This window comes from Neopelma chrysocephalum, unplaced genomic scaffold (genome assembly GCF_003984885.1).
Source record: "Neopelma chrysocephalum unplaced genomic scaffold, ASM398488v2 Primary Assembly neopelma1_188, whole genome shotgun sequence".
NCBI lineage: Eukaryota > Metazoa > Chordata > Aves > Passeriformes > Pipridae > Neopelma > Neopelma chrysocephalum.
The window spans coordinates 2,465,514-2,491,164 of record NW_020897850.1 but is presented as its reverse complement, the minus strand read 5'-3'; the positions used below and the strand labels follow the sequence as shown (position 1 = coordinate 2,491,164).

The window sequence follows — 25,651 nt, the reverse complement described above, 5'->3', positions numbered from 1 at the left end:
AAAGTCGGGAAGGCAGCAGACAACCTTCAGGGCTGAGTGGCAGTAAGAGCAGCTACCCATTGCTGATGGCCTCTTGCACAGCATGAAGTGTTTCCATGAACACTGTGTTCTGCTCAAAGCTGGATTCAAAGTGTCTGCATGGAATATCTCCCATGGCAGCATGTGCACGCTGTCAGTTTGTGTTAACCAGAGCAACATGACATCATGTGATAGACAAAAACACTGCTTGGTCCCATATAGCCTAATCCAAGACTTTTCACGTGAAACATTTGTTTTGTTTTGGTTTTAAGACATTTGCCTTTCTAACTGGTCTGTTTTAATTAGAGCTCAACCTGAACCACAAACGATAGATTTGAACTTTCCCAGAGTTCAGTGGTGTTCAGATCTGGCTTTTGGTTTGGCCCATCACAAAGACAGGGGTCAGCTCCAAAGTTCAGATCTGGGAACGGGCTGCTGCAAAGTGGGGGGCTGGAAAGATTATTTAATGAGACCCACAGCTTGCTTTAATGGGGGACTTGCAATAGAGACACTTGCTAGTTGTTTTTAAAATACTTCTATGTAGGCAGCATCTCAAAGTCTGATGTTAATGCCAATCCACCTATTGAAACACTCATGTATTTATACAGCAGAAAGGGACTTGTTCCTCCTTTCCTGGTCACAAAGCCTGGATCCTGGTCTGAAGCTGGAGTACCTTAAAAACCTATAATTTTTTCTTCTGATCTTTGTTTAAAACTCATCCTTCATTTCTAGGGCTTGAAAACAATGGAAGCTCTTTGTGGACTAGAAATTGGATCCTTTCATTCTTACAACATTTAGTTTTTTCAGCAGATAACTCTCAGGGCTGGCACCTGCCCTTTGTCAAACCCTTGCAGGTGTGGGTCAACATTTTAGGGTGAGCTTGCTCAGTACCTGGCAAGACACGAGCTTAACACAACACAGACAATAAACAACAACCACTAGTCTAGTGGATAAGATAACCTAGTAGGGTTAGCTGGACAGGCTCAGATTAAACATTAATTCAGTACCTGTCACGAGTCCTGAGAAGATTCAGATAACTCTTCCTTGTTTATGTAAATCTTGTCACTTCCCAACTCCTGTCAGGACCAGAAACTTCAGGGCTGAAAAAAAAAAAAAAGACTCTGCTCTTGTGATGCTTCCAGACTCATTTTGCAAACCAGAGAGGTTTGGACCAGAATCCAAACTTTGTGTATTTATCCAAAACCCTCTGAGCTCTTTACTCTTTTAAATCTCTTTCATATGTGTGATTTGTGCCATGTCTTGTTCTCTGAGGTTGCAAACGTGACTACCAGGCAAGGACCCCTTAAACACCAAGAAGCTCAGACACTTTACTTGACTCCTCCCAGAAGGATGGTCAGGGGCAAGTCAGATGTCTCAGGAAGGTGAAGGCAGCCACACAAGCAGTGTAAAAGGGCATTTGGAAAACAGCATCCAAAAGCAACTCTCCACCCAGCCCTTTCACCAGAACTTTCTCATTTGCTGTCCACAAACCCTGAGCTCTGAGAGGATGGCAGTGACTCACAGGGTCACTGCCCAGCTGTTTGCCCTGTGCTCAGATGTGATCTCTGAGCACAGTCAGCAGAGCAGAGCAAGGCACATACAGACAACCTGCCAACCCAGCCCCTGGGGCTGGTGAGGCATCCTCCTGCTGGCATGGGAGATGCCAAGGGAGCAGGAACATCCTGAAGAGCCACACGAGACTCTGTGACCCACCTGCCAACCGCTGCTTTGCCAGGGAGGCACCAGAGATCACGGGACAGCCCCCACGCCTGCAGGGTGGGCCACCAGTGCCAGGGCTCACTACAGACTGGCCTGGGGGATTCCCCACACTGTGCTGGGCCTGCCAGGCATGGGGAGGCATGGCAGGAACTTATGTGAGCCATAGATTTGTAGGACAACCTTAATGCAGAGCTATCGTCCAGGAGACAACCCAACAGCAATTCCCAGCAAATGCAGCGAGAACCTCTCTCTGCCACATTCCTGGGCAGAATTTTATAGAAAAATGCAACATTCTGGTACTCTATTGGACACAAATTATTTTTTCCCTTTTTTGTCAAACAGAAGAAATGGTCTTTTGTCTATGTCTATGCACTTTCTTAGAAGAAGGCCACCTTGAAGAGCAGAGTCACCAGACAAGAAAGCATAACAATTTCTGTGCCTGGGAAGTGCTGTCCTGGGCACACAGGAGCTGTTTCTCCATGACCAGTAGCCTGAAACAGTTTTAAAGAGGCCCCAGACTGGCTGTCACCATTCCTGAGTTCGGGCAGTGCATCCTCCACGTTCATTGCAATCACCACAAAGGGCTGTGCAGAGCAAGGTCCTTCACTCCTACATGGCCTTAGTTATTTGACATAATGCTCCTCTTGGATTGCTGTCACAGAGAAAGCTACAACACTCTGGAGGATTATGCCATTTTATGATATTTGTCTGGATCTAGATTGGAAATCTGACAAATAGTTTAAATAAGTATTTATTTATTAGGTCCTGCCTACACCAAATAGATGCCTAGTGTATGTGATTCAGTTTAATAAAAGACACTGCTGCTCTTCACAAAACTTATTGCAGAAATGTCATGACTAGGTAGAGTTAGTACTTTGTTTTATTTATGAGTTTACTTTAAGCTCATGTTAATTCTGTACTTGATAGAATCAAGTTAAATGAAAAACCCTAGAAAAACACACTAGAAGAAGTTATACTATGTTCACTAGAATGTCTTTTTTCTAATCAGTGAAACCAAAAAAAGTCATCTTCTGGCTTTTCATGTAAAGAAATCTTTTTTCCCCAGTCAGAACATTTTAAGGGTGGGCTCTCCTTTTCTAAAACCACCATATACCCTCAGCAATTACACTGAGATGGCTGCTGCCAGCAGAGCTGGAAAGGCTCACTGTGCAAGGGAAATCTGGCTTAGCTCTGATGGGATAAGTTTAGACTCTCTCCCTTTCTTTGCATTTTCTACTCCCAGTTTCGGGGCTTCCCCATGCAGCTTGATACCTTCTGGGAGTCTGGCTATTTTGGTGTCTAACTCAGTGCTTGGGGAGGCTGGATTCCCATGCTGGCCACAGGGAAAATACTGTCTGGAAGAACATCTAAAAGACAGGCTTTGGAGCCAACAGCCTGCTGCAGATTCAGCTCTAAGTGACCAGCTCTGGCCCTATAGATGTAATTAATTTTTGTATCCTATAAACATTGGTATCTAGTCTGAAAGCAATACCTCATACCTGCACAATGTCCTGGGTTAGGCTTGCTTTCTATGTGTTTCCAAGAGGAGTTTCTGGATTTATATATATATATATATATATATATAAAATAATTGTGTTGGAAGTGAGTCCAAGGAGAAAGTCTATGCTGACAAACAGAAGCAGCCAGCTTTCAAGATAAGCTTCAAGTTGCACATATCTTAATGGTTAGTCAAGAAATGTCATCAGCTCCAAATAGGGACAAGAAAACATTGAGCATCTCTCTGAAACAGAAGCAGATGCAACCTCAGCAATTCTTCTGGGCAGACCCCTCAGTTAGTTATTTTCCGAAATGCAAAGTAAAGGGAGGTGTGGATCCAGTGCCAGGCAGGTGTGGCACGTGAGGAGGTGTGGTGTGAATGTCAGGAGGGCACTCTGAGAGCCGTGGAACTCTCTGGCAGGCATGGGAATGCTGAGCCCTCCCTGCCTCCAGTCCAGTACTGTGCTAGAGCAGAGTGGGGAAGAGCAGAGCAGGGAATTCCCAGTCCCAGGAGCTGCTGTTTTCTCCTTGGGAGGACTCCTGTCCCACCATGGACATCCTGAACTGGTATTTCAGTTCATCTGGTGTTTCAGTTCTTGGTTGAGAAGTTTGCAGCCCAATTCCTCTGTGAACCCCCTGCCAGAAAGAATCCAACAAGAGGGCAGCTTGTTCTCTCACAGGTCCTTCTGCCCTATGGATAAGTGCCTTAACCTCCTCGTGCCCCTTTGCAAGAGAGGTCATAATACCTCTAAAGACAGGTAGTAGTATCTCTCTTCTCTTGCCCTCTCAAGCTGAAAGATGCAGCTTCTTAAGGCAAGGACAACCTCTTGCAGAAAGAGATTTGTGTCTAAGACCAGTTTCAGCTGGGTGTCACTCAGTGTTCCCAGAATTCAATAATTCTGGAAAAATGGCACTGGCCCACTGATAAGCTCTGCACAATATATTGAGGTAATAGTCATGATTTAACTAAACTGCCTCAGGAATCCCAAAGCAAGAGCTGAAATTTCATCTTCAACATACAGAGACATTTGCACACCCACCCACAGACACTCTGGCATGCCCAGGTACAGGAGCTTAGTGCTTCCAACTACTCATAATTCAGTGAAGCCTCTAAAAGGTGTTATTATTTAACATGTTTCTACAGCAAAGCACAGGTGTGCACAGACATGGCCACTGCCCTCAGGGATTCCTTACCTGGGTTAGGAGTGACATGAGATAATATAGCACAGGATGACCTCATGCAAATGGCAGTGCAGATTTATTTTTACAGAGGTGTTCTTCAACACAGTATATTTATGTCAGGCCACTGAGATGATTGAAACAAGTTAATTAAAATATTGGCCTAGCAAAGTTCCACTGGAAGGTCTGATTCTGCACAGTGATGGCTTCCTAATCTTCATGAGCACAGTAGAAGGGAAAGCAGAGTATTTGTGAAATGGGGTCCGTAGCAAAGTCAAACATAGGCACATAATCACAGGATAATTTAGATTGGTAGGATCCTCTGTTGACAGCCAAGGAGAACACCCATTCTGAACTGATTCACTCACTAAAGTCTCAAGCCTATAACCCCCCCATGTGAAAATCTCAGTGGTTTGGTAGCAATCTGCTCTGCTCTTGTATCCTACTGAAACGAAGTTGGCTTGAAAAGAAATTTACTTTGTCCTCCATTTCCTTGTCAGGTTCAGAGTGGAGGTTTCTTTTCTGCTGTATTTTGTTTGGTTGTTTTTTTGTTTGTGTGTTTTTTGTTGGTGTTTTCATTTGTTTGGGTTTTTTGCCTTGTTGGTGTTTTGTTTGTTTGTGGTTTTATTTTTTATGATGCAGCGAGCATATTTTCTACTTCTTAAATCAGAGTGGACAATGTTTCCCTTCCTGAGGGGAAGTACACAGGTACCTCAGAAACCTCAGCTGAATAACTGGAAGAATATAATAATATAATATTGTATTAGAGAATAGGATAAACTAGAACAGAATATAATACATAACACATCTGGTTCCTCCCAGCCCCATTTAATTCAAGGACACTGGTATATTTTAGGACACAGTTTTCCTGAGGTGCCTCCAGGATTCCATGCTGTCTGACCAGGGCTGCAAAGCACTCTTTACATGCCCAGTATACTGCAAGGTACCTCCAGCTGAGCTTTTGGCGATGACGACACATCCACCCACTGGTGCCCAGCGAGGAGGAAAGGCCCCGAACACCCAGCAGGGACTCCCTGAGTCCCACAGAGGGTCTGGAGAGAACACAAGCAGGAGACGCCGTCCCTGCTCCAGCCCTTGCTCCCCACCAGGCGCCTGGAGAGCGTGAGCAGGAGCTTTGTGGAAGCACAGCCGGCTGTGACACACGCAGGCCCCTCTCAAAGGTGCAGTGCAGCTGGAACCACCCCCTCGTGCTGCCCGGGCCATGCTCCTCTGCACTCTTTAAATGAGTGCTCAGCACCATGTTCTCATTAAACTTCGACAAAAACAAGCAGTGCCGCCTCATTTCCCCATTTTCCGTAAGAACGGGGTACAGACTGTTTGCTAGGGCTGACTTAGTAAGAAATATTTGCTCTGACAAATATTGTTTTACAGCGGAGAACCCAAAAATTTCATATTTCTCTGGGCACTTCTAACCATCCTTTCAAACTTACTAACCTCACAGAAGCTGTCCCAGAAAACTTCACCAAGGGACATGTTGCCAAAAGACAGTCAAAAACACAACAGAATTATGCTCACTGGAACAGAAATGCTGACTATTGTTTAAGGTTGCCAGGATTTAACTGAATATATTTAGGGGGTAAATTAAGGAAAAAAACACCGTAAATCATTGGGAGACTCATTACAAAAATCACTGTGGAAAGTAGCACCAAGCATTTAGAAAATAACCAGGAGATTCAAAAGATGTTTGAAAAAATGGGAAAAGCAGAGGCAGAGTAAATCTCTCTTTTTAAGAGACATGCTCCCAAAAGTATATAAACAGTGACAGCAAGGAGCTGCAAAAAGGCAAGTGTGAAATAATTCTGGCTCGTGTACAGCCCATTCTAAAAGAAAATTTCACAAACCCACACGAGCAACAGACAGCAATCCAGTTGACAGAGCAATTATAAACTGATGACCAACATTCTGGCACCTCCAACCATAAAAACTTAGTGGGAGCCTAGAGACGAAAAACGCTGAATAAGTGAAGAATCCATAAATAAACCATTATGTCAAATCACTGCACTCTGTGGGCTTTGAGATCTGCAATGTCCCCTGTCCCAAACACATGTAACTGAGAGCAGACAGCCCAGAAGAAGCTGCTGAAATGCCGTGCAACTCCTGCTCCAGTGCTGCTCTGACTGAACAGACCTACCTGGGATGCAACAAAATTTTAATTAGACTGTAAGGAAACAGGAAATGAATAAATACTGTAAAGAGAACATTCCTCAGTGTGACCATCAGCAGCCTCCACCAGAGCTGAACACCCTCTGAGCATCAGGCAGAAGGCAGGATCTGTCCAGACTGAATACTTCCCAGTTTAGCCATCCCTCATCTCAGAACACTTAAGGAAGCCAGTTTACAGCTGGTAGTCCTGACAGCCATTAGGGCTGAAAACTTCGGGGAGAACTATAATTAAGAAGAAATGAAAAGACAAATGTATTGCCTTTGTCTAAAAGAGAAAAAAAAAAGAAAGGAAAGGAATTATAGGAGCAGTAATCTTAAGTTGAATAAATGAAAAAATATGGGAACAAAACCCCATTTGTAAGCTCATAACTAAGAACAAGGAGATGAGTAAGAGTCAACAAGGATCTGTCAAGAACAAATCATGTTAAACCAATCTAATTTCCTTCTTTTGCCACCCAGGGCCTCAGAGGCAAGAAGAAGAGTTTATGCCATATATCTTGGACTTAAAGGGAGCTTTTGACACTGCTTTATATGACATTCTCACAAGAAAACTAAGAACATGCCAAACGGGTACAGACCATCTGGAAATCATACTTGGAATGTAGTTATCAAAGTGGAAGCCTGTGCTGACTAGTTTTCCTTGTGATCTGTCCTGGATTTGATAGCAGTCAGGTTTTACTCCTGCCTGGACCAAGGCAATAACTGTGCACATTGAATTTATGAATTATGTCAGGTTGGGAAGGACTGCAAGGAAGCCGGAGGAAGTTTGGGTCAAAACTGAAAATGATCATGGAGAAATGATTCAGAAAAGAAGAAAAAAAAAGTTAGAGCAAAGAAGGAGAAGGCAAATGAGGAAGGCAAATGATTCTGTACGTGGGAATGATCAGCTGCACAAATGCAAGCTGGGAACATGTGGTGTGACAGCAGCTGCACAGAAGAAGCTGCAAATTGAGCCAGAGTGAAAAGTGTCCTGCTGCTGTGAAAACACCACGCTGGAGGAGCAAACAGCAGGGCAGTGACAACACATCTGAAGTGCTCCTTCTGCTCTAATCCCGAGGAGGAGAGAGCTCAGCTGGAGCATCCAGCACTGCACCACAACACAGCTGGGACACCGGGGCAATGGGAAGAGCCCTTGGAAGTGCTGTGCAAGGACTGCTGAGGGAACACACCTGGGAAGGGGTGGAAGTCTTTGTGTATTGAAAGGCTGCTCCTACAAGGAGGGAGGAACAGGTTCTTGGCCTCTCTAGAGAGAGCAGCCGTGGGTTTGAATTCAGAAAGACAGTTTCAGGTTAATATCAGTAAAATATATACCAGTAGAGGTCCCGAGGTACTGGAATAGACTGTGGAACCTTCTCTGCTGAAGATCTTTAAGGACAGAATAGAGAAGCTGTTGTGAAGGACACCTGTGCTATTAGGCTACGTTAGGGCTGACAGTCAGAGTAGAGACCCTGCTGAGCTCCCTGCCAGCCCTGCTTTTCTACCTGGCTTTTTCTGCCTGTACAAACTGATTTTAGAGGTCTGCAGCTCTGACATGCAGCACTGGGGGAAGAGAAAGTTAGAGGGACAGAGAAATTAAATTAATCCCTGCTTTTATAAACCAAGAAGCTCAAAATTAATTACACTGAAAATGCAAATAGACGAAGGATCTGCTCCAGACAGTGAGAATACCCTCTCTGACTTGTTTTGATCCTTTGGATCAAACCAAAAGAGAAGGGCCTGCACTATTTTCCTTGAGAATTGCTAATGAATGTGTTGAATAAAACACAAAGTCACAAAGGAAATAAACTTGTCTATAAAAGTCTTCATCCAACACTACTTAGGGCAGTGGTGTCTGAGTTTTAGTTTATTCATCTAGATGTATCTATTGTCTTTTGCCATAAAAACTGACTCAATCTGTCCTCAGCTTTCCAAGCCTTGTTGAAAAGGGTAGGTTTGGCAAAAAAAATTGAACTTCTGCCGTGGTTCATTTCTCCTTCCCACTGACCTACATATTGTGTTGTGTCACACAATCAATCTGGTGCCTTGTGTAAGTGCATGTGGAATTTGTTTTGTTTAACAGCAGCGTGTACGACTCTTTTCTCTCATTGCTGACCCAAGGTTTAGGAAATTACTGGCCAAACAGTGTATATTCTTCAGTTTCTTATTTGAAGTTAAATTACAGTTCTAATAGCTGACATTCAGTGGCAGCCTTATTCATCCAGTTGCTGACATGGGCCATTTCAGGACCATGTGTGCAATAGAAATATTCTCATCTTGTTACCCAGAAAAATACATGTCTTGCAAATAACTCTGGAATGGTTCAATCTTTAACCCCGTGTTAACAGAGAAATGGATGAATCCAAGGGTCGCAATGAAAGCCAAAGCAGTGCCTTACCAAAATCTCCACAGAATTATTCTGGACTATGTGACAGAAAACTTCAGGAAGTCAAACAAGAATTTTTCTTCTGAGACGCAGATACTGAGCATATACAGCGCCAAATAACTAAATAACCAGGATATTCACTGGAAAAAGAAAAATCACGCCCCAAAGCTGAGTCAAATCACAAATCTGCTGCTATTTATGTCTTCATTTCATGAACATTTCTGGAAAGACTTGTCTCTGTTTTGTTGCAGAACAAGAATATTTTTGAAATCTCAGAAAATTCCACAAAATGAGATTATTGTTCTCCATTCAGGTATCACAGCAATCATTACTTAAATATTTTTAGCTGCCTGACAAAGACTTGCTCAGAACTGATTCCAAGTGATGACATGCTAATGGAAAGCTCTGTGGACAGCGGACACATTATTTGAGCCCAGAGGTTCCCTCCCTCCCCCATCAGCAGTTTCTGACAGACTCTACTGATCCTGGGACTTAAGTGAACTGCTGAGGTCATGCTTACACTGAAGTTCAAGTGAAGTTTTAGAACATCCTCTAGTTAAAAAAATAATAACCCCCCAAAACCTTAATTCTCAGCAGGACAACTTGACTTGCTAAAGAAATCTGGTTTTCAAGCCAGATCTTATTTCTAAGCCCTTCTTATTTTAGAGCTGTGTGGAAACAGAAGAGTAATCTCTTCAGAGTGTCAATGTGGTTTCCATTTGATATTATCCTATGACTTGAGATGATTCCATCACTGCTATAGCTCTCAAGTGGGTGAAGGAAAGATGTTTTCCTCTATTGCTGGAGGTAATCAGGGGTATAATGGGAACAAGGAGGAGAGAAAGGAAGATAAAGATGGGATATTCTTTAGTTTCACAAAACTGATCAAGGGAAGTACCATGTGAAAACCCAGGGAGAGGCCACAGCCATAGCAGCTATTATAAGATGTCTCACCATCTCCTCTGGAGACATGTGGAATATACTGAGCTGAAACACAAAAAGTGAGCAACCTGCCTCTAGTTAATCTCTGAGTAAAGCTCCTGAACTGTAGGCCACAGCTGCTATGTTCCCTCACAGCAATATCCTTCTGCTTGTTCATAAGCATTTCTGTGTGTGCTTCAAAGGTGTCTGAACCAAACATTTCCCTGAGTCTGATTCTGCATTCTCATTTACCCTCACCCTGAAGAACAGGAAAACCTATCTATGTATGTAGCTTCTATTGAATCTCATATTTCCAATACTTCAATTTATAGTTTAAGAACATTTACAAACAAAAAGAAAGAAATCCTGCAAGTCAACATGACACATTTTAAAACCCGGTTCCCAGGTTTGACTTCAGCTGGTGAGGGAAGAGGAGAGAAGCAAATATTGATATGTGTTTATAGAGATCACACTAGGAACTAGAACAGTGGTTCCCAAACTTTTTTGGATAGCTATCAACCCTCAGAATTTCTTACGGACCACCAGGCATCGTTATCACCAGAGTTTTAATTGAAAACACTATTAAAAACAGTGGTTAACGTGGCTCTGTGGGTTAGCTGCGAACCCTTCCCCATGGCCTCCGGGACCACCAGAGTTCTGTGGGCCATGGCTTGGGAACACTGAACCAGACTGCACACAGTGAACCCCCCAACAAACCCCCCTGTGTGTGGAGCACAGGCAGCCCTGCCACTGCCCCACTCAGGGCAATGGGACCTGTCTGCCAGCTGAGGAACACAGAACCCTTTTGTTATTCCCTTACCCGGAGTTGCTTTTTTATTGCTTTGGTGAAACAAGTAAATGGTGCCAAAACCCAGTTTCTTGTAGGATCTTCCTCATATCTGGCATGGGTGTAATCTTTCAGGAAGTTATCTATGAAAATAAGAAATATAAAACATATCCCCCCTGCCCCCAGTGTGGACTGGTCATTCCAGAAGAGTTATGCTATCTATGAATCCGAAAGTTAAAAAAATTAAACATAGCTTCTAAGGTTTTGGGGGTTTTTTTTCTCCTCTGGAAAATTTGTTCCTTTATTTTTCCCTCCCAAATCCATTAATGATGCTAAAGCTCTGGTGTGGTCATTAAAGCATTTCAGCAACTTTCTGCAAATTCTTTACAGTTATTCTTTGGCTGCAGCACTACAAGTTTGTCTGTTTATCACCAGAGAAACACACAGAGGAAAATGCCGACAGTGCTGAGAAGGGAACTTATGGGGGAGCATTGTAAAGAAGGACAGCAAAACAGCAGGGGCACGATCCAGCCCTGCATGGAGCCAGTGACAGTGGTGTCTCCTGGGAGCAGGGATGGGCTGGAGCTTCCATCTGATGGCTCTGCCTTGGTACCTCCTTGCAACCCACAGCCAACCAGTAAAGAAAGGGGGCTTATTTCCCTCTCTTCATATACTCCTTATCAACAGCTAGAACATGGAATTGGGAAGAAGGAACCCTGGCAAGCAGCAGCATCATAGAAAAAGAAAAGAACTTCTTTCTAAAATAACTTTTTTTTTGGACAAGACTGTGCTTCCATGTCAGCACCTCCCCTGTTTGGGAGAGGAAAGAGCACTGCCCCAGCACTTCCATGCCCCTTGTGTGCTCAATAGCCGTGGTAATGCAGAGCTTTGAGTCACACTGGGAGTGGAAAAGGGTCATTACAGCAAAGCTAATGCACAGGAGAAGTCAGCAAGAAAAGTCTACTTTACCTTGAAACATAATGAAACCTACCCAGCTCTTGTCTCTATTGGCCTCTCCTGCAATACTTCACACTCAGTATCACTAGTGGATGCTACTGGAGCATTCATAAATTAGATTAATAAGCTCCCCCATTTGTGTACTGTATTTTTTTTTTTTTGCTGTCTGAACATATTCCTTTTTCCACGCAGTGCCAGTGCTTAGAGGTAACTATTAACTTACTTGTTATTAATCTGAAATAGAAAAAGTTCAGCTTGCCAACATGACTCAGAGGCAGATGCCCCTGCTGTGCAGGGTGAGGTGGGTGCACCCCCGGGGTGCTGTGCCCCAGCTGAGCCCAGCACTGTAAATACATCAGGAATTCTGTAAGAACGAGGGACACACACCGAGCGGTCCTGCCCTGCCCACGCCGCTGCCCGACACCCTCGCGTAGATAATGTGTGTACTTTCTGTAGTGAGTAAGTGCTGCCTTTGTGCCAACCCATCAGCTTTTGGCTTCTCTCCACAGGAAGCAGGGAGGCCGCGTTCACCTATGCCATTACTGCTGCCGGGGTTGCACACGCTGTCACGGCCGCCTGCAGCCAGGGCAACCTCAGCAATTGTGGCTGTGACCGAGAGAAACAGGGCTACTACAACCAGGAGGAGGGCTGGAAGTGGGGAGGCTGCTCCGCGGATATCAGATACGGCATTGAGTTCTCCCGGAGGTTTGTTGATGCCCGAGAAATCAAAAAGAATGCCCGGAGGCTGATGAACTTGCACAACAATGAGGCTGGAAGAAAGGTATTCCAGAAAGGACGAGGGATGGGGATCCGTGTGCGCTGGAGGACGGGGGGAGGCTGGCTGGTGGCAGGAGCGTTCCCTCAGAACTCACCCCTCTCTCTGCTGTTGTCCCGCACCCGAGTCACCCCATGGCATCTGATGTTTACGTTTTGTTGCTGTTTCCTTTTATTCCGAGCTGAACATGTATTAGAAACACTCCTCTAAAAATTGCTGCTTCCTAAGCCTTCTTTCCAGTCCCCTGCTCCCAGAGAGGACCCTGCTGGATCTGTTTGGCATATTGATAAATCACCACTTTTCATCTGATTTGCTAAAATCTAGCAAGGGATGTCGGGGCTTGTGATGGGGCAGGACTGAGTGTCTGCACTGCTCAGCTCCCACAGCACCTGTAGCTATTTATTCCATCCAAACCAGAACACTTACTGAGCCCAGCTCTAATGAAACACACACAAATACACAATGCACTTCTTAGCAAAGGCACAACTGTCCCTTTGGCACTGGTGGGCCACAAACGGCTGCGTTAGTGTCACTCTGGGAGAAGAAACAGTTTCCAGTCTGCAACCATGACTGGGTTGCTTGCCATGGGAACAATAAACATCATGGAGCTGACTTATGTCCCCTGAATAACAACCCTCATAGCTCTCAAAGCTTGCCCTTAAAAAAGGACAACAAATCTTTCTGCCCAATATATTCTTACATCAGGAGAGATTTTACTATACCCTTCAAAGTCTTTTCCTCCAGGTTAAAAAAAATGCTGCTTCTACCCTCCAGTGCTGCAGAAGAATCCCATACAGCAATATACTAATTCAGTATTCCAATCCAGTATAACCCTTTCCTTCTGGCCCCCAAAATCAGCCCAAAACTCCCTTCTCTAAACCAGTGTGTGTTTTCAGGGGTGTCCTGAGCACTGGGCAGAGAGGGTTGAACTGGTGGTGATGGAAACACTGTCTGGCTTTTCCTCATTAACCCTCAGGTACAGCTGGCTGTGCACTGAAACTGCAGGTGGTGTATGGGCAGGAAAATACTGTATAAATTCACTGTGGTGAGAGAGGCACAATCTCCAGTGTAGAGACAGGATGGATACTTCAATGGTGGCTGACACTGAGCTCTCTGGATGTGCAGCAGACAGCTCACTCAAGAGCCAGACAGAAAAGCAGCCTTAAGAGAGGCACAGTCTTTTTTTTCCCCCCAAAACTTGGTGCCACGTGTGTAAAAGCCCCTCCTACAGCAGTTGCCCACCAGGTTGGCAGGCCAGCCCCGGGTCTGATCACCTCTCCTAGGCTGGGCATTCCAGCTCAGCGCCGTGCGCTGTGTTTGGAGGCAAAAGAAGGTGGAAGCCAAGTGTTAAACTGGCCAGGGAGCGTTTATTCCTGCTGGATGCATTCCCATCCCTGCTCAAGCTGGCCCCCTCTGTGGTGTGCCCTGTGCCACCCCACAGAGACCCCGATGCACATGCTGCTTGGAACATGTTAGATGATATTGAAGCTTTTCAGGGAATTTCTGATGACTGTGGAATGAGTGAATCCCCTCACTGCCCCGCACTGCATCCCCTAATGGCTCTGGATTGCATTCCTAGGAATTGTTTCAGCTAATGGCAGGTTTGTAAAGTTCCTGATAAATTTGTAATAAATAGCAGCAGTGACAAAATCATAAACTTGCCATTGGTGCCATTTGGAAGAAATAAATACTTGGGGATTCCTGGTGCCATGATGGAAGATTTCTGTTTTGTGGCCAAACGGCTCTGTGCTGTGTGAGAGAGCAGAGGAATGAACTTCCCCAGCAGCTTTGAAACATCCGCTCTGGTTTGGGAGGAAAGTACAAGTGTGGTAAGGGAAAACAAGCCCCCAAAGGAGGACCAGTGCAAGTCTAATGCAAAGGTTACTGAGAGAACAGCTGGCTGCAAATCTGCATGATTACAGAGAGATCTGTGGGCAAAACTTTGATAGAGTAATGAAAAATTAAATACCAACAAAACCAGCCAGCTTTGATGCTGTTTTATGAGGCAGCTTTCTACCATGTATTTTTAGAAACAAGTGTCTTTATTCTGGGATAAATGAACTTAGAAAGAGTAACATCTGGGAACACACACCATTAATCTTATTTTTTTGCTGAAAGCTTCAAAACAATGACTGTCTCTCATGGGAATCTCATTTATAAAAATGAGGGGGTCTGTTTGTTTGTTTTTAAGGGGTGAGTTAAAAGAACAAGCTGACAAATCGGTAGCAGATTGCAGCTTTTACCAAAAAGAGGAAAAGAAATGTTTCTAACAGTTTATCAATCAATTAGGCTCTTCTGATAGACAGTGACTGTGGTTATGTGCAGAACAAGCTGGCCTGTTCCTTTCCCTTCCAGAACAACCATCACACTGACTGCCAGAAACTCAGCCTGATACCATCCCAATAGTTATTCCTTTGGAATGGCAATGGTTTTTTTGTTGTTGTTTTTTTGGAATGCCTGGAAGATGACAACAGCTTTTTTTTTTTTTTAAACAATAAGAGTGTGGGGAAAAAACAACTAATTCAGACTCTCTTCAGAAGAGATTATTCAATTACTTGGGACAACATTTCCATCTAAGCCATGGCTTGTTCTCACAGTTCCTGGCGCCACAGGACTGTGGTACTGGGAAGGGGTTTTTTGCTGACTTGCTTTGGCTGTAGAGCAGCTAATGAGGTGATTTGTTGGTCACCATTTATTATATATATACACACACATAGACATAAATATATGGAGTGTGTGTGTGCACACAGTTATGGATATTTACACATATTTACAGGTACTGTTTGCACTAGAGGTATCACAATATGTAAGACAGTGTCAGGTCCCTGCAGGTCCCATGAAACATTCTGGTTGCTCAGCTGGGTCCTGGCAGATGCACAGCATGCCCTGAGCTACTGCAGGCTGCCCTCACTGCCACCTGACAGCACAGGGGCAGAGACAATGCCCACAGAAACACTCTGCATGAAATGCTCCCAAGTCACAGTGGAGGCTGAATCCCAGTTTCAAACGTGAAACCCGACGAATTTTATGCTCTTATAAGCCTAAAATATTCTTTAAAATGTGACTTTGTTTCCCAAGTCATTTCAGCGATGCAAAGAATGTGACTTTCCAGGTTTTGCAGCCCTGAGTCCATCATTTGCTGAAAGTTTCTCCCTCTAAAAGCGGCAAATTATTTCACTGCACATCCCTTGAGAGAACACTCACAAAAGAAAAGCTTCCCATAGTTGTGCTTCATGCCACACTTTCCACTTTCCCACTTAAACTGATTTGCAGACAGATATAAATCCAGTTCCGAAAAGTTTGGTGCTACAGCTTGGGTGGGTTAGATGGATAACTACAACTTATCCATATGTCCTGAATATGCTTTGGCTCCAAACCTCCTGAGGATAGATCTCCTGCTTCCAGTTGGGCTGCATTACTAGACTATTTTTTTCTTCCAGAAACACACCCTTAACATTGACTGCCAGAAGCTACATCTGGTGCTCTCCTACTTTTTGAACATTTTGCTTTAAAATTAGAGGGGGTAAGAGCCAAATATTTTAGGACTTGCTAACTGGTTTTATTCAAGAAATGTGCATGCCCATGCATACCATGCAATGCATGCAAGACAGAGATCATCCATCTAGTAAAATACCACTGCACGCTCTCAAACCTGACATATCTATTCTGCTTGAAAGAATAAAACCACACATGAAATATTTTTAACTATTTCAGGTGATACTTAAAATTTTACCTTTCAAGCTTTACAACAAATTCCATAGAAAAGAGAGTGAAACACTGCAATCACACTTGGTTTGGGGATGATTGGGAGGCTGCTTCTTAAGATTATGGCTTTTTGCAACATTTCACTGTAAAAATAAAATTCAGAAAGTTTTAACCCATTGCAGCAATTTATTGCTCAAATATGGCAGCTATTTTCTCTTTTCTAGAAGGCAGGGAGGAAACACTGATGGATTAGGCTATTATTCATCCTCATAACAGTACAGACTGATGGGCAGCAGGTCCCAAAATCCCAGGTTAATTTTCCTGGCAGCCAAGAGGAGAACTTGTGTAAAGAGCACAGTGGGACTCCTTCCGTTTTTTAATGCATTAAGTGGGGACACTGTGGGAGAGGGTGTCAGGGAGGCAGGGGGAGGCCAGGAGGAGGTGAACTGATACCTCTTTGCACCTCTGAGGTTGCTGAGCTCTGGCCAGTGCCTGGGAAAAACCACCTCCTGCTGAGGCTGGATACTGAGCCCTGCAAAGCAGAGGCTCCCTGTTTCCATCGAACCAATCCATAAGAAATATAGGGATGACAAGAGAAGCAGTAAGCACAGGAATTCAGTTCCTCATCTCTCCCATCCCACAGAGTATAAATGCTGCTTTGATGCCCCAGGGAACAGCTCCACAGAGGAGCAGAAGGCAAGCTCTGCAGCTGAAGCACCCTCGTGCCTCTCCTGCTGACTCCATGTTCTCTCTTGGAGGAGACATGGCGAGAACTGCTCAGTTCTGGGCTCTGTGATCTGCTATTAACAAAGAATCATTTCAGGACATTTGTATTGGAGGAGCAGCATTACATCCTCCTAATGTTAGGTACACCCCTGCCTGCCCAAGTTAAAATACCAAATGCAAACAAACCCCACTTGGATTCCCAGATGGGTCCACGAGATCAGCTGCATGAGAATCAAAGGAGAGGTGACACCCTGTGACCAGCACCCAGCTCTTTTGGTAGCCGGTACCCTAAACAAGAGCTGATCATTCACATATTTGATGGGGGAAAACTGCTCAAGTCTTCTATTTCTCTTTGATACTGCAGTCGAAAAGTAATATGGATTTTGTTACATATAACATCTGGTCCAAAAATGTGCATTTCCATTAAGGAAAACACAAACCAGAAAAGGCAGGCCAAAACACACACACAAAATGTTACTATTGTTTTTTATACTTTATCCAGATAGGATTTTTAATATGTACAGAAACTGTATCTGATGTTATGCAGTTGGGTCTAGATATGGAACTTGAAAAAATGAATTTCTTTTCATGCACATCATTGTGTTTTATTTTGATCTTCGCAAGTCTTTTTCTACTTAACCGGCAGTGGACAGCCCTCAAATTGCATTTTCAGTGTGTGAATTATGTAGGTATAAGAAGACACAGGATTAAGAAAGGTTTAACATTATATTTCACAATTCATTTAACGAAGTAGCAGTAGTTAGAAAATTTTCCTTGGCAAGATCACACTGGGGTGGGAGTGGGCCTGGATGTGGAAAGGGGACCTGAGGAATGTTCCTATGATTAGTCAGAGGCAGCACAGCCCAGCGATGGGAATTTGCTCTGGGAGGTAGATCTTGCTGTAAACCATTCAAGATTAGATAGAGGCACTGACATCTGACAAATGGGACTGCTGAGCACGAGCTAATGATTTTCAATCTTTAATCAAGCACCCAGCCTGGCACAGGGCATTAGATCTGAGTAAATAAGTACCTGTAAGGCTCAGGGTCAAAGCTGCGATGGGAATTTTGCTGAGGAAAGCTGAGCTGGAGGGACATTTAGGAAGCAAAACATTAGTTGCTCTTCATTCAGGGTCAGATGTGGCCACCTCAGGCAGGCCCTGGCAGTGGGAAGCTGCTGGAGATGCCCTGCAGACAGGGATACCTCCAGGGGAGCCTGGCTGGGCAGCACGGAACACTCCACAGCATTGGGGTGGAGAGAGGGGGGAAAAACTGCTTAGAATCTGCTTAGTTTGGGCCTTGTATTCCCTGACCTCCAAGCTTCTGGGCACAATTTTGTACCCACAGCTGACTGTGGGCACACAAATTATAGCATTCAGGAATTTAACTACCTGATGATTGGGCCTGGTGCTCAGTGTTGTAACCCCAAACATTCCACATCCATGAGAGAAGTCTCCAAAAAAATAAAAAAAACCTGTGAGATTGGCTTCAGGAGCATGAATTAATACTTTTTGAAACTTCTGCTGTTTTTGAGCCTGTCTGGCTTGCATTTGCAAGTTCTTCCACCATCACAGACAGTGGGAACCTTCAAAACAATACAGCAGTGAAATCAGGTCTCTGCTCAGCAAAATGAGTCACGAAACTGGACCTCCAGAAAGACAATGACAAAAAGATAAATCAAGACTTAGGATAAAGTTGCTGAAGCTTGTACTACAGAGGGTGCCAGGCAGTGTATATAGATCATATATAGATGTATATAATAATGTAAATAAATGGCAGCATCTCAACCAAATACACACACAGGCAAACGTATATACACACAGAGAGACATCCATCTATAAGTATACATTTACAGATGTGTCACCTGGGACACCAGAATGGGTGATATCTTTTTCAGGAGCAATGACACTATTTAGTGTATCAGTGAAGCACATCAGTGGCAAAGACAGAGGTTCCTTGGGACAGTGCCCAGAGTGTTGAGCCCACAGAAGAATAAGGAGCCTCACAAACTTCACCTCCTTCCACTCTATTAGTAAGTTACTGCCTTGGCCTTTCTGACCAAAATACAGACATCAGAACACGTGTGGAGCATGGCAAAAGGTGCACACCTCCCCAGGATTTACTGCTGAGGGAGGAGCGTGGCTCAGGGCTGACACATCCCATAGGCAGTGCTTTCCTGGAAAACTTAGTGCTCTCTGGTGAAGGTGTAGAGAAAGTTTCCCTTCTTCCACCTTTTGTCATGGATTTTGCTGCAGCTCGTAGAGCTGCAACTGCATGTTGAGAAAGTTGTAGAAGCAGGTTGCTTTCAACAAAACCAAACATATTTCAGCAATATCAAGCACAGCTTCTAAGCACTTCTGTAGATATCTACAAACACATCTAAATACCAAGAAATTATTTGAAGCCAGATTTGTGGAGCGGGATTGAAATCTTGTTTAGGGGTCTTTGGAAAAAGACCTTCTGCACAGGCCTGAAAGGGATACAGAGGAGAGCCTGGAGACCCCTGAAAGACCCTGGACTATGTCATAATGAATTCCTCTACTCACTGCCACTGAAATGCTGCTGCTGCTTCCAACTCAGGATATTCTATGACTCTTGCATAGGTTGCTCAGCTATCTTATACTTGCTACTGTATGTTGGCAAGGGAGAACCCAAACCAAATATTCTCTTTAATATTGAAACCCCAGAAATTTGGGAAAAAACAAACCATACAATTTAAGTGAAACTCAAACAACTCAGGAGGGTGCCCTCTATTTGCAGGGATAACCAGATCTGCACAGCTTTTATTTTAAGGCCAGTTTCTGAAGCAGTAAGCATTTTTTACTCCCTCCTACTTCATTATACCATTGTACTCAGATTTCGGCCCTTTCATCCCGTGCCCATTTCAGTCATGTTCTGGGATCTGCAGCGAAACCACGACAGGAGATGGTCTGCAGCATCAGTAATGCTCTCAGACAGGCTCGGCAGCTCGGGTTTCTGCGTGAGCATCCCAGGGCGAGGGGGAGAGATCAGCTCGCTTTGTTCTTGGGCCCTGATTTTCATAAGCTAATGATGACTGTGGGTGTAATTATGGTCAGGCTTAAGTGGTAGCGCGAGGGCGGAAAAGCAGGGAGACGTTTCCGTGGGGCCGGTTTTCCCTCCGCCGCGCACGGAGCGGGAGGGCAGCGCCTGCCTTCCCCCGGCACACAGCCCACCTGCCTTCCCCTGGGACACCCTCCACCTTCCTGGGACACTCCACCTGCCCTGGGCACACACTCCACTGTCCCGGGAAAGGAGGGATGTGCCAGTCCTGGAGGGGTTGGGATAGAGCAGAAATGGGAGGGTGGGAGTAGAGCACGAGCACCCACCAGTTCGGGTCCCTTCCAGGGACACTCTGACAGTGGATTAACTGCTCCAGATGAACCTCCTGGATCACTGGCACTAATAAATGCTCCCAGTTCTCCTTGGCTCACTGCAGAGCAGGACCCTTCAGTGGACTTTTTGTCCCCCTGATGTTGTGCAGTCATTGCCCTGTGGCTGATCATTTCCTCTATAGCTGGACTGAGTGCTGCAGGGAGAGCTGCTCTTCAAGGGGATGGGGCACTCTGCGTGGAATAGTCAGTAAGTTTACCATTGCTAGTATAGGTATAGGTATAAAGGCAAAATCTTTAATTATGCAGTGAATATAGCATCACAGAATCACACAATGGGTTGGAAGGGACCTTAAAGGTCCTCTCGTTGCAGCCCTCCTGCGTGTTTGCCTGTTCAGCTACACAGTGTACACTGCTGTGTCAAAATTCTTAAAATATTCTTTGATCATTACTTAAAGCAATTAAGATTAAATATTCTGAATCTTATGGCATCTAAAAAGAACCCCACTTTTTTTTTTTTTTCTGTTTTCAAAATGAAAACGGTTTGAAAAATTTTAAGTTCCCTGTAGCTGTAGAGACATGTCTTCTGAAATGGAAGGGAATATTCTGCAATGTTTGGAAACAGAACAGAAATGTTTTCCAACAAAGTGACAAAACACTGTATTTCCAACCAGGTGCCACTACAACTAAATGTGTTATGAGCATTCTGTTGAGAGGTGAGAAGCTTTATCAGCACTTATTAAAAAAATTTCAACGAGCAGTAGTGAACACTGATATGAACTAAACAGCCTGAGGTTTAGGCAAGCTTGCAATAGTTTTCTTGCAGTATCAATATCCAAATGTCTGTACACACAGGTTCTCGAAGAGAGGATGAAACTGGAGTGCAAGTGTCACGGAGTTTCAGGCTCCTGTACAACCAAGACCTGCTGGACAACACTTCCTAAATTCAGAGAGATTGGATACATTTTGAAAGAGAAATACAACGCCGCGGTGCAGGTGGAGGTGGTACGAGCCAGTAGACTAAGACAGCCAACGTTCCTGAAGATCAAGCAGATTAAGAGCTACCAGAAACCCATGGAAACGGATTTAGTGTACATTGAAAAGTCACCCAACTACTGTGAGGAGGACGCTGCCACGGGGAGCGTGGGGACCCAGGGGCGGCTCTGCAACCGCACGTCCCCCAACGCGGACGGGTGCGACATGATGTGCTGCGGGCGGGGGTACAACACACACCAGTACACCAAGGTGTGGCAGTGTAACTGCAAATTCCACTGGTGCTGCTTTGTCAAGTGCAACACGTGCAGCGAGCGGACAGAGGTGTTCACCTGCAAATGACGGACCCCACGAGCCCCGAGGGGAGGACAGCACACCCCAGCATCGTTTGCACATCTCACCTGGGGGCACCACCCCGGCCAACACCACACCCACGCCCTCCCCACTACTCCCCACACCTCTAAGGATGGTGCATTTTGGCTGGCTGGCTGTTGTAACTGCTTTGGAAACAAGGGCAACAGGATTAAGGTGATGTTGACAACCACACGAAACTTTCTCTCTCTCTCTTTTTTTTTTTTTTAACTACAATCTGGGTGTTGTAGAGTTCTCTTAGTGTTTTAAGTTATACATATCAGAGAAGCTGACTGCATTGCAGCTCCCATGACATTTAAAAGAAAAAGACACTTTTTCCTATTTTACAGCAACTAAACTGTCGAGCCCTGTGCAAAAAAAGACTTTTTTTTTTTAAGGAAATGAAATCTTCACTGACTAGAATGCAGCAGTCTTGCTGCAAAAACCTAAACTCCTAAGAAAGCAGGTAGAGAGAAAACAACTGGTAGGGAGCAAAATCTGTGGCAGAAATACTCCACTATCAGTTTGGAAAAAAAAGCAACAAACGTTCACAAAATTACATCAGCTGCCAGTGACACTGGAACTCTTTGAATGAACATTAAAAATAATTATTTATGTTTTTAATAGTATCAAAAAATTCTAAGCACTAACGGGTAGCTATGTCTTAATTCTGTACTAAATGTAAACTTATTGGAACTCTGACTTTATGACTTTTGTATTTGGTTCTCCCTAAGTTCTTCAATGCTACTGATCTGTTGTCACTCCACTATTAGAGTTCAATTACTGTAGGCCTTAAGCAATGACCAGAACTGAGCAAAAGCATCATATGAAACTGTGGTTACAAATGTTTGATAAAGACTTTTCCCACTTGCCTCCTGAATGACTTTTTTTAGACTCAGGCCTGAGGTGTGGAGAGCCTGCTCTCAGCTCCTCGTAGGGAGTTTTAGGATACAAAGACTTGCTTGGACAAATATCAAAGGGTTTGCTTTGCTGTCAGATGCACTGGCAGGATCTTCCATCGCATTTTGCCTGCAATGGTTGAAATTTAATATTCCAAGAGTTTTAAATAACTTATGCTCACTATGCACTCAGAAGTTAATAAAAGTATGGCAGCTGAGCTCTAGGTTGCTGCAACCTGGAGCTGTGGTGGCTTCATGAGCATAAGACAGCTAAAATTTGGGTTAGTCCATGTCACTGCTATTCTAAGGCTGGCAACACCGTGCCTCTGGGAAATCCAGGAATGTTAACAAAGAAGCTTACTTCTTACAGAGCACTCATCCTAATTCACACGCCTTGCCCCTACGAGAGATTTTTAAAAAATCCTCAGATATTTTACTACTGTAAAATCTAGTCTTTTTAACCCCAAGAGCCAGATATGCCCACTTGTAACACAGCCCGTTCAAAAACATAAATGTTTGCTTGTCCCAAGGGTCTCGAACTGATTTTCTGAAAACTTGGATTAAAACTTTCCCTCCATCTGTATATCTGCATCTCTAGCATTTGCTGCATTCTATTCCTTCCACTGAGGGGCTGCACAGCCACGAGCCCTCCCCCCCTGCCATGGAAGCACTTGTCACTCCACATGGTGCTCCTGGCACCGGGGGCTGGTGGATCTACTGCTCCACCTGCTCCCACGCTGGATTGGAGAATGAGCCGGAATTACCTCTGGAATTTGTGGACCTATATTATCAAAAGTAACCAATGACTTGGGGATCTTCATTCGAACACTCATGAGGACCTGCCTTTCTGACCCCAAGCACTTACCCTCTGAAAATCAGACCCCCTGAACGAGTCTCCCACCGAGCAATAGAAAATTGCTCTTTTTTTGGGATGTTACTGTTGGTTTCTAAATACCAGCCTTGGCATGAACAAGTGCAACTTCACAGAAGTCAGCAGGGGCCCCTAAAATACTAGAGTCCCTCCATGTAATTTAAAGTCCCTTTGATTCATGGGTATTGTTGTTGAATCATAGTGATATACTGTACTTTCACTACATTCTTGACAGGAAGCAAATAAAGCTCCCAAACACAGTAATGCACAGTCTTATGGTACTAGATACTGTAAATATATTAGAATAGTATTTGTTAAGTACAATTGAGGAATCCAATTAAGTTATATTATTGTATATCGTTTAAATGTCTATAGAGTATTTTAAATTATTGCAAACTACACTGCGTTAAAAAAAGAAAGAAAAGGTTATATATTATAACACCAACCACTCTGAAAAGTGGACCAAAGTGACACTTTCTTTTCTATCCATACCCCTATTTCAAATAGCTCTGTCTGCTATTTTAAGACCACTGTAAGTCCTATGATTGGGTTAGCAGTCTAGAATATAATGTTTCAGAGCATCCTATGGAGGCTTTGCTCACATGGGGATGCAGCATTCCAAAAGGTGCTGTTGGCACAAAGCAGGGATGACCATGGGAATGCTTGGACTTTGAAATATGCCCCAAGGAAAAGCAGTTTTGGTCAGAAAACACCATAACCACTAATGTACCCCAAATGTGACCTTTTAACGAAGGTGTCTGAACAGAATTGGGTTACACACTACTTTTATTTTAAAAAATGTAGTTTGATGTCAAAGAGCTGTGACAAGAGAGGTTGGAATGTGACCAGCAACACGTGGTTTAACCATACCTTAGCCATGACAAAACTCAAAATACTGTATGTTATTAAAGAACGTGAGAGCAAAGATCAATTTGTTTACTATGTTAATGTTTTATGGCAAGCAGAAAACAAAAGATGAAATGTGTTTCCATTAAAACTTAATTTTTTTCCCCTTCTAGTTCCTTTTCTTTTTGTTTGTTATTTGTTTAGGAAAAAACAAAAGGCAACAAGGCCTTATGCAAAGGCCATTTGTGTACAGGCTCCTCCGGATGAGAAATGACAGGCAAATTCCCAGTCCAAAGCAGTTTTTGTGTTTTGTGAAAAACAGTAATGAATGTGCCTGTGTGTGGTATCACAGTCCAAAGCCAGCTACCTACACCAGTGTGCAGAGAAACTGGCACAGGCACCAGCAGTGTGACCACCACAGACTTTAGCTGGCTGCAGTGAGAAGAAGATACATTTTTTGTGAAAGAAAATAAATGATTTGTGATAGAAATGTGGCCTCCAACTCCAAAATGGTTCTTGACCATGAACCTCACATAACAGATTAGCAAACAGAGAGGAATAAGAGGTGCAGAGAAGAGGCTTGAAGGCCCTGGCTGAGGCACTGGCACATGCTCTGGCTTATTCAAGAAAGTTATGGGCACACCTGAAATCCCTACCTGAATCTGAATCTGAAAGATTTCACAGCATTCACCTTGGTCAGAATAGTAGCAACCTCCTTGACACTGAGAATAGTGTCTTCCTATACAAAATCTAAAGAAAATGGACAACATTTGCTGTATTTGCCCCTCAGGGGAAATATCCAGATATAGATAGAGGTATAGCCAAATTCTACATGAACTAAGTCCAAAATAACTTCATTAAAATGAACTGAGTTGGCCTGGGTTTACAGCAGCATAACTATGCACAGCATTTTACCCACAGATGCCAAAGAAAACACTGCACCTTCTTTCTAATTACATCATGGGAAACTTGTTAATAGAGCTGCAGGAAGTTTTTATAGCACACGGTAATATTACATTCGTTTCTACAATGACATCTGGAAAGGACACGGAACTCATCAAAAGATTTGCAAATCTTTTAACAAATCTAAAGCATGCTGTGAGTAGATCCCCTAAAGTTTTAATCATATTTCCACGGGTTTCTTTCTTAGTTTACGGTTAAAGCCCCGAAGTGATGCTGAAGGTAACAAATCAGGGCCTTCCCTCGTAGCAGCTTTCCCATGCGAACAGCTCAGAGTGCCTTTCACTGTCGAAGGCACAGTTGGTGTGCAGCAGAAAACTCTTTCTATAAAGCTCATATTTGCATTCACAGCAATTTTCATAACTGGACAGTGCCTGCACGTTTCCTTCCCAGCCCCTGAGCCCTTTGTTGCAGTGACAGTTCCCACAGCGAGGGCGCTGCAGTGAGCGGGGCAGGGAAGACCCAACATTCTTCTCTCAGTGACAGCCACGAGAGATGTGGGGTGTACACAACAAACATTCTTCTCTCAGTGACAGCCACGAGAGATGTGGG

General features: G+C 44.0%; 1 protein-coding gene and 1 long non-coding RNA gene across 3 annotated transcripts in view; one reads left to right on the top strand and one right to left on the bottom strand.

Annotated features, from left to right (window-relative positions):
* The window catches only part of WNT7B (Wnt family member 7B), a 71,732-nt gene extending 50,209 nt beyond the window's left edge, over window positions 1-21,523 (top strand). Inside the window, exons 3-4 of the mRNA XM_027702521.1 lie at window positions 12,134-12,405; window positions 21,035-21,523. Coding sequence (XP_027558322.1) covers window positions 12,134-12,405; window positions 21,035-21,514 — 752 coding nt within the window. The 3' untranslated portion in view covers window positions 21,515-21,523. The remainder of the gene's footprint in view (window positions 1-12,133; window positions 12,406-21,034) is intronic.
* The window catches only part of LOC113976888, a 74,143-nt gene continuing 49,523 nt past the window's right edge, over window positions 1,032-25,651 (bottom strand). For both annotated transcript variants that reach the window (XR_003537194.1, XR_003537193.1), the window contains exon 3: window positions 1,032-1,118. This is a non-coding gene — a long non-coding RNA (uncharacterized LOC113976888). The remainder of the gene's footprint in view (window positions 1,119-25,651) is intronic.